Genomic DNA, 15,319 nt, shown 5'->3' with positions numbered 1-15,319 from the left:
CATTAAATTTTGTTTTAGAATGAGAATGATAGTAATAGCTGTAATCTAATGATAAGCCAAAATGATTCAAGGACCACTCAGCCATGGGAGATTGATAAATGATCCACTTTCTCTAGATACCTCCTGGTTGCCAATGAAAAACAAAACCTGCCAAAATATTAACATTTCATTACAAAGTAGTATATTCTATAAAGCTGTATACATAGAAAAACTGAATTTCTATAAAGGGATATTTACAAGTTTAATAATCCAATAGCATTTTTACAAAGTGCTAATAGCCTAATTAACCACTCCCAAATTCATCACCATCATCTCTGTGCAATATCTGTAGGTATACATTTGTACTGGTGTTTCGAACACCCAGTAATCTGCCTCTATGGAGAAACTGGTTGCTTTAACTGTCAGTTCAATTCTGACATCTTGTGGTGGCTGCTCCACAGTGAGAGATCATATCTAGACTACAATTAAATAAAGTGTTTTTCTCTTCAGGAAAACAAAGATTCTCACACCTTCCCATGTTGAATGGATGGCAAGAGTGATATAATTTCTTTCAGAAATCCTATGGTGCATGTAAAAGAATTAGCAACAATTTAAATTGATTTTAAATTATACTTTAGGGTCCATTTAAAGAGATTCTGTCTCAAGGGAGCACCTGAACTGAGCCTGCATGCGGCGGCAGCTCACGGCGGCAGCTCGTGGCACACCCACGCACACGCATACCTGATTGTTTTCACAGCTTCCTCATCTCTTTCCACATCAAGATCAGATGGATCCAAGAAGAACATTTTATCTTCTGGAGGAGATGGCTCTTCTGTGTCATCCAAGCCCCGGCTACCATCACTGTTCATGTCACTGCTATCAATATCCATTGGTATATCTGTATCTGCTCCCAGACTGGAAGGTTCTGGTAAAGTTTTAAATGAATTCAGAGTTTTATATTAATGGGAGATCAATATGTCTGAAGAGAAAGAGTTTCTAAAATGTGAGAAAAAAAGCTTTAAAATGCTTAATGAAAATCTAGGAAAATATCTTTATGATCTAAGACAAAGTAGTATTTGAGGAAGATATAAAATTCACACACCATAAGACAGAAAATTAATTTAATTAATTAGAATTTAAATCTCTATATGTCAAAAGATACTAAAAGCAAAATAAAAGATTAGCCACCACTATTGTATGTTGGGTTGAGTGGTTTTCCACAAATGTCCAAGGCAATTTGTTAGAGTCAAAGAATAAGCAGAATGTTCAAAAACTGGTGCTAGTACAACTGGGTAACTACATGCACAAAGGTGAAACTGGAATGTCTTTTTTAAACCAAATACAAAAAGTGGATCACAGGCCTAAATGTAAGAACTAACCCTATATAATTCTTAGAAGAAAACACAAGAGTCAATCTTTGTGACCTTGGGTTATCCCAAGCCTTCTGATAGAACACCAAAAACCTGTGGTTGAAGAAAAAATAAATTGGACTTGATTTTGTGCTGCAAATGATACCTCAAGAAAGTAAAAAGACAGCCCAAAGAAGAGGAAAACTATTTACATATATCAGAGACCTCTATCTCAAATATTTAAAGAACACTTACAACTCAATAATAAACAAATAACCAGTTAAAAACGCAAAAAACAGGAATAATAGATATTCCTCAAAGCAGATGTAAAAATGGCCCACAGACATGTGAAAAGATGTGCCTATCAATTAGCCATCAGCAAAATGCAAATCAAAACGACAATGCGCTATCACTTCACACTCACTAGGATGGCAACAGCCAAAATGATGGACAAGAACAAGTGGAGACGAGCATACGGAGGAGTCTGAATCCTCACACGCACTGGCGAGAATGTAAAATATATAGCTGCTCTGGGAAACAGTCTGGCAGTCCTCCTCCAAATGTTAAACACAGAGCTATCATATGACTCAACAATTCCACAACCAGATATCTGCCCAAGTGAAATAAAAACATATGTCCACAGAAACTGTACTCAAATGTTCTTAGCAGTATTCACCATAGCCCCAAAGTGGATACAACTCAAATGTCCAGCAGCTGATAAATAAAATTTAGTATATTCATGCACAGGAATGTTATTCATGACAAAGCAGAAGGTAGTATTGTTACAACATGGATGAACCCTGAAAACATGAAGCTATGTGAGACAACACCGGACCCAAAAGACTACACATCATATGATTTCATTTATATGAAATGTCTAGAATAGAAAGACCCATAGAGATACAAAGTTGATGGCAGCTGCCAAGGGCTGGTGGGGAAGAGTGAGGAGTGACTCAGTTTCTTTTCAGGGTGATGAAAATGTCCCACCATTGGACTGTAATGACAGCTGCCTAACTTTGTGAATAAACTAAATGTGTGAAGTATAAAAATTATCTCAATAAAGCTACTTAAAAAAAATGATAAGCCACAATTGAGAGAAGGTATTTGTGTCAACTAAGAATTATTAGGTACAATTATCAACAACTCCCTGCAAATCAATAACAAACACAAAAATGGACAAAACATGTGAACAGGTAATTTACAGGGGAAAAACTCCTAAGTAACCAGTCAACATATGAAAGATGTGCAAACTCATTAGTATATAAATGTACTGTAAAATCAATATAAATAGTATTTGATACCCATTTGTCAAACAGTAGAAAAGTACAAAAAAAATACATAAATCTAAAGACTCTGGTTCTATAGAAAAACTACACTTATTCATTTATTTCACAAATGAGAAAACCAATTACGTTATCAATGGTGTTAAACAGCAACCATAAAAATCATGCCATTAAAGAAAAAGTTAAAGTCTTAAGAAATTTAATTTCTGTTCCTTATGCTTCTCTTCCTATAAAACTTGTATTTAATTCTTACCAGTCATGTAAATGTTAAAGAAAAATTATGCTTAGTATCAATTCTTCTTTCTTCCAAAAAGGTAATCACTACAATTAATATAATTTTGAAAAGAGAAAAAAAAACAAAACAACAGCAGGCAAGGATGTCTAAGGAAAGACTGATAGAGAGAGAGGCAGTATAATGTGTTCTAATGACCATGGACTCGGGGGGACCAGATCATGTGGGTTCAAATCCCAACTCTAAGTTTCTGGCTACACTTCTCCATCAAGTTATTTAATGTCTTTGTGACTAGGTTTACTTGTCTGTAAGTACTTAACTCAAAGGGTTGTTCTTAGGTTTAAATGTCAATATATGTAAAGTGTGTGGAACAGTGCCTGGTACACAGAGGCACTCAGTAAGTACTAGAACTATGAAAACCTCTAGGGACAACAGCAGGCTGTTAAAGTCTCTCTTGTCTAAGATGGAAGAGAACATGCAGTATAACTGGCAATATGAGACTAGAAAGTGGTAGGTGGTTAAAGGAAAAATGGGAAGGCATAATGACTAATAAAAGTGTACCATTATTAAATAAAAAAAGTCAAAGTTAAGAAACAAAGTGAACAAAATAAAATATGCAAATATAACCTTATACTAAGATAATATACAAAAGAATTGTGACCTTTTCTGATCTTTTATGGAAATTAAGAAAAAGAATTTTACCTCCATTGAAAGTAACCTCTCCAAGGCAGTCTCTTGGTACTTTTGATGCACAGCGTTTATGGCAGTTGAATCTACAATCTGAAATCAAGTTTTTGATTGATTAATTTATGTAATATGTCAGGCAGTATCAGATATGGTTAGACACTTTTTAAAGTTTTCCTTTACTAAGAACTCAAGTCTGGGAATAAAGGTCTAGTTTCAAATTCTGATGCCACCTCTTAATAGGTATTATAACTCCTCAGGGCTCAGTTTATTTTTTGCTTTAAATTTCAGCTAGTTAACGTAGTATAATAGGAGTTTCAAGTGTGCAATACAGTGATTCAACAGTTCCATACATCACAAATGCCCTCCTTAATCCCCATCACCTAGTTCACCCCCCCCATCACGCCCCCCACCACTCATAACCATCAGTTTGTTCTCTATAGTTAAGCGTCTGTTTCTTGGTTTGTTCCCTTTTTTTTTCTCTGCTCATTTTTATTTCTTAAATTTTGCATGAGTGAAATCATATGGTATTTGTCTTTCTCTGACTGACCTATTCCACTTAGCATAATTCTCTCTAGCTCCATCTAGCAAGTGGCAAGATTTCATTTTTTATGGCTGATTAACATTCATTATGTGTGTGTGTGTGTGTGTGTGTGTGTAAGAGTATACACACTGCATCTTCTTTATCCATTCATCAATTGATGGACACTTGGGCTGTTTCCATAAATTGCTATTATAAATAATGCTTCTATAAACATCAGGGTGCACATATCCCTTTAAATTAGTAGTTTTGTATTCTTTGGGTAAATACCTAGTAGTGGAATTGCTGGATCACATTTTTAACTTATTTTTTTACATTTTTAACTTTTAACTCTTTTAAAAACTTTTTGAGGAAATTCCATATAGTTTTCCAGAGTGGCTGTACCAGTTTGCATTCCCACCCCTCAAGGTGCAGAGAGATTCCCTTTCACCACAACCTTGACAACACCTGTTATTTCTTGTGTTGTTGATTTTAGCTATTCTGACAGGTGTGAGGTGATAACTCATTGTAGTTTTGATTTTCATGTCTCTGATTAGTGATGTTGAGCATCTTCTCATGTTGTCTGTTAGCCATCTGTATATCTTCTTTGGAAAAATGTCTATTCATGTCTCCTGCCCATTTTTAATTGCATTATTCATTTTTGGGGTGTTGAATTGTATAAGTTCTTATATACTTTGGGTACTAACTCCTTTTGGGGTACATCATTTGTGAATATCTTCTCTCATTCCATAGGCTGCCGCCTTTTGGTTTTGCTGATTGTTCCTTTGCTGTGCAGAGCTTTTTATTTGATGTAGTCTTAATAGTTTATTTTTGCTTTTGTTTCCTTTGCCTCAGGAGACACATCTAAAAAAAGTTGCTATGGCTGATGTCAGACATTACTGCCTGACATCTATGGTTTCAGGTCTCACATTTAGGTCTTTAGTCCACTTTGAGTTTATTTTTATATATGGTGAAAGAGAATGGTCTAATTTTCCCAACACCATTTGTTAAAGAGACTTTTACCCATTGGATATTCTTTCCTGTTTTGTGATGATTAACTGACCATATAGTTGTGGTAAACTGACCATATAGTTCATTTCAGGGTTTTCTATTCTGTTCCAATGATCTATCACAACTGATTGTCAGGGAAGAGAAATCACACCAGTCAGCTCCTATGTTGCCAGAGAGGTCTCTCATAAATGCTGCCTCTCAGGGGCAGGCTCTGAGAACAAATAATCTCCTCACTATGTGTCCCAGGCACTCTTCAGATCACTGTTTCCACACTGTGTGTCCCTGGGGTTGTATGCTTGCTTCTCCAGGAGCAGCCCTGATGCCTCTAGATTCCCTGATGTCTCTAGACTCTCTTGGAGTCCAGTCCACTGACACTTAAAACTTCGGGCTTAAAGCCCCTCTGGCTGCAAAAACCCACCCCTTGCTTTCCAAGCCAATGGATGGGGAAACATTTTTCTTGTGCGTTCCCAAGCGCTCTTCTCTTGCCCCTCTCTGTGACCATGGGTCCCCTCTCTTCTGCAGCAATGAGCATGCATTTCTCCTCTAAACCATGTCCTGCACTTCCTACCTTCATTGTGGCCTCTACTCTACATTTAGTTGTGGAGTTTGTTCTACCATTCTTCAGGCAGATTTCTGGGGTATTTGGGATGCTTTGATAGTTAGCTAGTTATATTCAAGGAATGAGTTGAGTCTAGGTTTCTCCTACTCTGCCACCATCTTCCTCACTTCTACCATGGCTCAGTTTATCTCTTTAATGAAGTTAATACTATTCATATGACACATTGCCCAAATGTTGCTGGCAGCACCATGTTTCCTTCCCTTACCTCACATTCATCTTTCCATGTTCCCCTTAAGAGTTTCTCAGGCTGACTACCTTTCCAATATATGTCAAGCACTTACTCTGAGTTCCTAATTAGTGAGGGCTGGTACATATGCAGAAGAGAGACTGAGATTCTACAAGCTTTTGTTAGGAATTAATAAGGGCTTTCCCATATACCTTATACTGTGCTTCTCATGCACAGGATCACTCACCATTATGAATGGTTCTCTTCAGCCTGTAAGAACTTCAGAGTTGATAGCACTGCAGATGAGTGTCAGGTATAAGCTGTTCAATACTACCCTTAACTCAGTAGTTCTCAAACTGTGGTTCCCAGACCAGCAACATCAGCATTTTTAAGAACTTGTCAGAAATGCAAATTCTTGTGCCCCACCCCAAACCTATTATATCAGCAGCTCTGGGAGTGGGGCTGAGAAATGTGTTTTAATAAGTATTTTTAAGGTGACACCAAAATTGAGACCCATGCTATAACTATTGTCTATTACCACCTTCCACCTTGGAAATACACCTACCAGCAAATTCTGGATAAAACTAATTCCAAGTCCTGACTCAGAATGATCTTTTTTAATCCTTGTGACTCAAGAAAATTCTGGGTATCATACCAATGGCTTAAGAAAAAGTCCTATGGGGCGCCTGGGTGGCTCAGTGGGTTAAGCCTCTGCCTTCAGCTCAGGTCATGATCCTAGGGTCCTGGGATCGAGTCCCACATCCGGCTCTCTGCTCTGCAGGGAGCCTGCTTCCTCCTTTCTCTCTCTCTCTCTCTCTCTCTCTGCCTGCCTCCCTGCCTACCTGTGATCTCTATCAAATAAATAAACAAAATCTTAAAAAAAAAAAAGTCCTATGATTACTAATTTGGTGGATGACAAAACTTGTATTAAATAATACTGTCTTTTTAAATGAAATGCCCTAGAAAAATTGATATATGATATTAATATATTCCATATATCTTAAATAACTGATGTGCTTTTTATCTCATGAGGTTTTACAAATTGTGACAATAACAAAACTATTTTCCCTTTGAAAATGTAGAGCCAAATTTGTGGCCTACCTGAGCAAGTATGTACCTTCAAATGGCAGGCATTATTATTTCTCTGTACTCCTACTCATGGTTTTGGGTTTTTTTTAGATTTTATTTAAATTTAAGTTAGTTAACATATAGGTATATTATTAGTTTCAGGGGTAGAATTTAGTGATACATCAGTTGCATGTAACACCCAGTGCTCCTTACATCAAGTGCCCTCCTGCCTACTCGTGTTTTTCTTAACTTATGTTTTCTTGTATTATATATATGCTTTCAAGCTGCCTTAAAGTTTTAATATAACAAAGAAGAAAACAAACAGGTGAATGAATGAATGAATACTGCTCTTGAAACTCTGTTTTCTCCAATGATTCAGAGTAACTGTTTAAATTTTCTTTCTTAGCTTAACAAGATGAATGAAAATGACTGTTTTACTTTTTATTTTTTTAAGATTTTATTTATTTATTTGAGAGACAGTGTACTAGAGAGGTAGAGCGGGAGACTCCCTGCTGAGCAAGGCCCCTGATGCAGGGCTAGATTCCAGGCCCCTGAGATCACGACCTGAGCCAAAGGGCAGACACTTAGCCAACTGAGCCACTGAAGCTTTTAAATATCTTAAAAGTTACTTTTTAAGTACTTTAATTTAAATCACAAAAATATAGAAATACTGAAATAAGTGATTGTTTTGGATTGATCATTAAAATAGCTTAGCTATATAAAAATACATGTATTTCTGAACCAATATAAACACAAAACATTATTCTTTTAGAGTTCTAAGAAATTAAACCAATAACCCGGTGCAGAGTTAACTGGTTTTATTTCAAAATTCATTAATCTACATATTTATTTTAGGTCCTCTATAAAATACTGTACTGCACTGCATATGGTTCTAGAATGTTTCTGTTTTGCGCAACAGAGCAACACTATTTACAACCTTTACTAAGATTATCTGTTGGCTAGAATTTGCACATCTGTTATTAATGTTCTTTCCCAAAACATTCCTTAGCGACTGCTTGCCAATACACTTTGGTGTTGATATTTTAAGGTATTAATTTATATATTAACTCATACTCAAAAGTAAGCTGTTGAAATAAAATTTCAACATTTAATTATGCCTGCCTGATAGTTTTTAAATACCTGGCAACAAAGGCACAACATGTTCTCTATCTGATGTTCTCCTATGTTGCCAAGAGAAGTTTTCTTCTATACTTGAGTTAAATTTATGTACAATTACTCTATTCTGTGTTATAAATAGGTTGGTTTATTGCTACAAAGACCTCAACTCTAATGTTTTATTTAGATAAAACTACGTAATTCAATTCCACAACTACATCTATTATATAAAAAGTATGATACCAAAAACTGTTAAAATAATCACATAAAAAATAAGTACATAGGATGATAGGTTACTTATACTGCATACTGGCTCAATAATTAATAAGACATTTTAAACTCCAGTTTAAACTCTACTTTTGGTTTTCACTATATTGTATAGCACTGTTGTGACGAATATATGAGACGAAAAGGTAAAATCATCTTTAAAAAGCATAAAACATTACACAACTACAGGAAAATATATCCCATTATTCTATTGAAAATCTGGTTCATTAAGAGATGTTTCTAGAGCACTTTGATAGTGTTCTGGGTTTTACTGCAAATATGGATAATCCCTATCACAATTCCAGTGGCTTCTACTATATTCTTCGTATTTCAGTGTGGTAACAATTCGGAGTAACAATTTTGGTACAGGTCTCTTAGCTACATAATTAAAACAAAAACAATAAAACTCTTGTAATAGGTTTGTTTGTGTGTATGAATATTTAAAGGAAAGAGGAAAGCATTATTTTATATTTTGGGTAGCATCTGGCTCTGAAATCAGAAAGACTTAAGCTCAAATATCTGCTTACCTTCTTACTAACTATTATTGGCTTGTGTTAAGCAACCATATCTTATAGATCCAAATTCTAGTTTTTCTGTTTACATCCTAACTTTTCTGCAGCATAATTCCTGGCACATAGTACATTTACTGGAGAGAGCAGTTGTTAATAAATAAATATGTATGTGTGGGCAGGCATGTATTGTCTTTTTTTTTTTTTTAAGATTTTTTTTCTTTTTTTTTTTGACAAAGACAGACACAGTGAGAGGGAACACAAGTAGGGGGAGTAAGAGAGGGAGAAGCAGGCTTCCCGCCTAGCAGAGAGCCCAATGCGGGGCTTGATCCCAGGACCCGGGGATTACGACCTGAGCCGAAGGCAGACATTTAATGACTGAGCCATCCAGGCGCCCCAGTATTGTCCTTTTTAAGCTAACAACTAGGAAACCAATTTCTTTGCCTAATGCTTCTGAAATAAACATTTTGAACCAAATTTGCTAATGAAAATATATGAATTGTACTTAAGAAAAACAACCAATCCTACCTTTACACTGCATTCCTTGGCGAAAGAGGCCTTTCAGTAACCGCTTGCAGTACTGACATATTGTGGGACGGGTATAAGAGTGAACAGCAAATGTGTGTGGAACTTTTACTCTGCACATTACCATCTTTTCCATCCAGATTGGGCGACCACTCCAAGAAGGAATTCTCTTACTTGGTTCTTGGTGAACATGTGACTAAAACATGAGTAATTTTCATAAGTATAAGTCAAAATTAAAAACACAGTATTAAGAGCAGGACTTGACCACAAAAGTAATTTATTTTGGACATTAAAGCCCAAGAATCTAAAAATGCACATCTCAGCAGTTTCCTCTGGAAGCTTAACTTACCAACACTTGAATGTGAACACTGCGGATTTTTGGTTATTATTTATGCTAAAAAAAAAAAGTTTTCCTCTTCACATACGTACATTCACTGTAAACTACTTTTGCTAGGCACATACCGCATTTTACAAATAAAAAACAAAAGCCTTAGAATGAACTTATGACATATTTAAATCCCTTGAAAAACATTACCAAGAAATTAATCATAGGAAAACTAAATTCAGAAAGTGTTATTATTACTCATGTTCAATCACTGAACATGTCTAAAAATATTTTGAAACAAATCTTGGTTTTTTAAATTTATTTTTATAAATTCTATAATACATTTGTTAAAAACTTTAGTCTAATTAATGATGATGAAAATAATGGCAGATAAAAATTAGCCAAAACAACATTAGCCCCAGGACTTATGCTTTAGGAGGTTCCTTGATATTTAAGTATTTTCTAGTTATTTGGGCCTTTCCCCCTAGATAAGCAAAAAGGAATATTAAAGGTATTAATTAAAAATTTTTGTGTAACCTGAGGGATAACTAGATATTTGTAGCTATGGTACTTTCTATATATACAAAAGAAATAAATTAAATTACAGGCCAATTCAATATGGCCCATCCCATTCACTCAGCCTTCCCTGATTATTATATTATAGGCGAAACCCGACACTCTGTATCACAGAAGCCAAACTGAATGAAGTACAGTCCATGTTCTCAAGCACAAAATACCTAACAATCATCTAGATGCATTATACATTTTGCTGTAGCTGCTTGCACCTTCACTGCCAGAACTGAGGTCCTGAGATCTTTCTTATGCCTTCCATGACTAGTCATGTCTGTAGCCTGGAGAAGTTGAATCAGTCTACAAAGGTATGTTCAACCAATAAAAGCAAAAGAAGCCAGAAGCAACTAAGAGACAGAAGTGTATGAAAGAAGTGAAGGGGAAAAGGGGGGAAATAAAGGCTTTTTGAAAGAAAGCAGGAAGGCAGAAAAGAAGAATAAAAGACATACGAATGGAAGAAAGCATTATAAAAAAGAACATAAATACAGTCTCTGATGAATGGTTTTTCACTAATGTGTTGCCACAAATGTTCTAAAACAAATTATGAAGCAGTTTAATATAAGAAAAGTAAAAAAAGAAGGTTAAAACCCAAGCCAAACTTGCTTGCCTGCTTCAGCTCCCCAGGGTCTCCCACTCTGGTCTGGCTCACCCTTCCATCAGACAGCCAGGTACAGAGCACCTTCAGCAAAATAAGAACCACAGTGATCCTGCAAAGCTAATCAAGAAGCCAGCAAGAACCAGAAACAGATGTTGTAGGCTTTTGTTCATCCCTGGGTCCCTATTCTCAACAATCTTTTCTTGCTCCTGCTTCTACCACTTTTGGTTTGTCTCAAGTTTCAAACATACAAGACGGAATAAGATTGATTTTGCCAGTCATCATCAAATATATAGGATACCCTGACAAGGCAGAACTTACCTAACAGATCCCTTCATATGCCAATGGCCAGCTGGTGACTCACTGCCTTTTGTCAGATCCTCCTGGGACTGGGTATTAGGGACATGGTACACAGTATGTATGCAAGGAAATACACATGGGACTGCGGTTGTAGCAGCCACCTAATTTTTCATGTCTAGTACAAGCAGTAGTTTAAAAATGAAAAAACAGGCTCAAAGATTAATATTACTAAGTCCTAGTATCAAAATCAAGATCTAGCCCTCAATCTTCTACATAGAAGTCCAGTGATTCTTAATCTTTCCTCAACTCAACACACAATCTCATATGCTATAATGGGCATATGGTACAATCTCATTAATGACTGTGGTTTACCACTCTGTGGAATGAGGAAGGCAGGAAAGGTATGGAAGACTGAACCAGAATTTGGAGGAAGGAGGGCACTGGTAAAATTACCTGGAGCATTTGGTGAAAATGGGACCACTGAGATTAGAGTAACTAGAGTTGAGTGAAAGTTCTTCTCTTGCCTTGCTTTAATGGTCCCTCTTTACAAACTATTAAATTCTTATTTCTTATTAATGTGTAGCCAGAAATTCTCTAAAAGTGATCAAATTATTTCCACAGTGTGAGTTTCAACTAATATTTGCTGAAGTGAACATTTGCTCACAAAAACTTTGTAACAATGTTGCCAACTCTCAATTAGGTGCAATAATAAAGGCGATAAAAGCATGTAAAGGGGCAATTCCCTAATTACATATATCTCACTTTAGAATATTATTCAATGAAAAAAATACCCCCACTTTTACGCAATTAGCCCCAACAGCTTCTTTCTACCTTGATTCTGTCCTGTCTTGGCCCCTTGGGCATTTGCCCAAATGTGCTGCTAGGAATATTCCCCTTTCTCTCATCTCCAAAGAGCCATCACTCAATTCTTGTCTCTCCAACCTTAGTGGTCCTGTTGTAGCCAAATTCAGTGAAAAGCCTATCTTCTTGTGCTCCTCCCTCTCTTTACTTGCTTCCCTTTAGACTGACTGCAGATACTTGAACAGAAACTGCCTTCTTACATGTAAATGATGACAACCTCAAAGTCAGATTCAGAAGTTTTTATTCGCAACTGGCCTTTTCCAAGCTTATATCAGAGGTCAGTGAAAGTTAATATCATGACCACTCAGAAATTTTCCTTCCTCATTCCTCATCTATAAAATGAAGATAGGAGCTGCCTACCTTCTAGGACTGTCGTGAAGACGACATGAGAAAATACAAGTACAGCATCCAGCATGAAGCCTGTCACACAGAATTTAGGAGGCTCTCACCATGTGGCAATTTGGACTTAGTTCTTCTCTCACTTTGGTTCAGATCAAGGTTGCACTCATTTCCTCATTGCTGTCTCCTGTATTCCTTTAGAGTGTCCTCTTTTTCTACTCTCCCTTCCCTCCAATTTTCCTCCATGAGCTCTTCTTTTACTGTACCTTTTTCCTTTTTAAGACTGAATGCTTGGGACTGATAAAAGCAACCTTTTTTGAGAAATGATTTCTACTCGTTCTGAAATACTCTGCACAACCTAACCAACACAAACATCACTCTATTTTCTTCTACTTCCCTAAGGAATTTTCACCTTCAGGATAAAATATAAACTAATGAATTAAAACTTAATACATTATTCATTTGCTCTGTCCTGTTACTTCCTAATCTAGTATTACTCATCTGGGGTAGCTGGCATCTCAGCATCATTTGTGGGACTCTTAAAAAAAAAATCTCTACCCTACAGACCTCACTCCTAAGTTTCCTATGCAGTTCATCTATAAAATGTACTAACTTTTCAATTACCAGACCTTCCCCAAACTCTTGCATATGTTTATAATAACTCTTTGCTCTCAGTTCGTTGTACCATAGCATTCTTGTTTTCTAAAGTAAACACCTCACATCAGGGCTAAACAACATGGAAACATGGGATTTTTGTGCAAGAACTTCAGATGCTTTTATTCTGATGCCTCAGTATAGCAAAATCTTGTGACTAGGATATCAGGACAATAGCCCAAAGGCTTGATTTTACCATTAATTTATGGAAGACCAAGGAGGTTGCAGAAACAGCTAAATTATAAGATTGCAATCTATGGATGGAGGTCACTTTAAGTACTAGCAAATGAACAAGCAAGTTATTTTTTCTTCCCTGATCTACTGTTTTACTCTTCATAGGTACGATATATACTCTTCATAGGTACGAAAAAATCAATAACCTAAAAATAATCTGATCTGGATTTAATTCTAATGTTGCTTACCAATTTGCTCTGTGACTTGAGTCAAGTTACTACTTGACCATTATGAGTCTCAACTGTCTCATTATGTATACATCTTCTAAGATATCTCACTGGAATATTGTGTGGATCAATATGTTCATTCATTCTTCACTGAATACTTACTAATTACAAGGTATTGTGCTGGGCATGGTAGGGCACACAAACACATGAGCACTATCTTTTCTAAACAGATCATAAATTCCTTGAGGACACTATGATATTAAGTTAGAATGTTATACACACCATTAGTGAGGCTTGAAAAGTGGTTTGGCATTCAGCAAATAAAATGACTTCTAGGTAAGGGAAAAAATCCAGGAAAGGCAGCTGTTGAGCTAGATCTGGAAAAAGCATGTAGGAGGGACACCAATAAAAGCAAAGGTAGAGGGAGCAATGGTGTGTTCAGGGAATGTTGAATAGAACAGATTGCTGGGGTAGGGGGAGAAAAGAATGTTGGAAATATAGGATATATAAAGGCTTCCTAGTGGGGAGTGATGTAATCAGAGTTGTGTATGAAGCTGTAGTGAAATAAAATGATTGGGCTCTTGTATGTAAGATGAAGTGAAGTACGGGAACCAGAAGCTAGACACTGGTAAGGAGGCTAATGCAGTGGTCCAAGTGATAATGTGGTCCCAAAGTAGATAAAAGGCAATTCATTACTACTGGTAAACTCTGTCTCCAGTAACACATGTTAAGTTTTTCAAGTGTAGGAATGTGAGTAGTCTTTAGTACACAATTTATATTCTGGGATGATGTCATATATCCTTTAGAAACATAAGGAATAAGTAGTAGAATGCTCTTTTATTGCCTTAAAATACATACCTCTTCTGTGGGAAGGGCTACATATTCAGTCTGTAGAAGTCTTGGAACTGAGAGGCCAGGTCCTGGCAGAGATACATTTGATAGACGTCTCTTTCTTACTCCACTGCAATTATTTGGAATCTTGAAGGCACATCGTTTATGATAATTTAATCCACAGCCTAAATATATTTTAAAGGTAAAAAAAATAATAGATCAAAGGAACTTTAGGGACGCCTGGGTGGCTCAGTCGTTAAGCGTCTGCATTCAGCTCAAGTCATGACTGAAGGGTCCTGGGATCGAGCCCCACATCAGGCTCCTTGCTCAGTGGGGAATCTGCTTCTCCTTTGCCTGCTGCTCCCCCTGCTTGTACGTGCACTCTCTCTGACAAATAAATAAAATCTTTAAAAAATGTTTTTAAATTTTAATATATACATATTTATATATTAAAGTTTTAATTATATAATTTTAATTATAATATATTTATATAAATAATTATAAAAGTATATTTATAATATATAATTATATATTATAATTTTAATTATAAAAATTTTATATATTTAATATATAATTTATATATTTTAAATTACAAAGCTTATTATATATTTATATAATTACAAGAATTTTTAATTAATTTTATAGTAATTTTTAATAATTTTATGACATATAAATACACATTTATATATATTTACATATAATAATATATAAAGTATGTTACATAAAAAATACATGCTTCTTTTATTTAATTTCTTTTCTTTGGCAGCAATAGTTACTCTAATTGAGAACCTAGATGACAAGCTAAGTGAAGCCAAAAAATTCAATATAAATTATTGGGCTCCACATGACTAACTGAATCAGAAATTCTGGGGATGGGTCCCAGCAAAGTATGCTTTAACAAGTCCTTGTGGTGATTCTGATACTTGGCAAAGTTTGAGAACAACTAACTTAAACACCAACAAACTGTGGACTGTATACTAAACCTCCCCATGACATGTGAAAGTTACATGAAATCCAAATTTCAGTGTTCATAATTCATTTTATTGAAATGCAGCATGCTCCTCATTTCTTACATCTTTTTTATAGCTTTCAGGGCACACAAGCAGAGTTAAGTA

The 15,319-nt window shown here is 35.8% G+C and overlaps 1 protein-coding gene across 1 annotated transcript in view; it reads right to left on the bottom strand.

Moving 5' to 3' along the window:
- PRKD3 (protein kinase D3) overlaps positions 1-15,319 on the bottom strand; it is a 79,521-nt gene that overhangs the window by 24,243 nt on the left and 39,959 nt on the right. The window contains exons 5-8 of the mRNA XM_080813533.1: positions 14,232-14,389; positions 9,332-9,524; positions 3,546-3,623; positions 721-904 (exon numbers count right to left, since the gene is read on the bottom strand). Coding sequence (XP_080669659.1) covers positions 721-904; positions 3,546-3,623; positions 9,332-9,524; positions 14,232-14,389 — 613 coding nt within the window. The remainder of the gene's footprint in view (positions 1-720; positions 905-3,545; positions 3,624-9,331; positions 9,525-14,231; positions 14,390-15,319) is intronic.

This window comes from Martes martes (genome assembly GCF_963455335.1).
Source record: "Martes martes genome assembly, chromosome: 9".
NCBI lineage: Eukaryota > Metazoa > Chordata > Mammalia > Carnivora > Mustelidae > Martes > Martes martes.
Note: the sequence above shows the minus strand (reverse complement) of the source record. Positions and strands in the feature narration are given on the sequence as shown.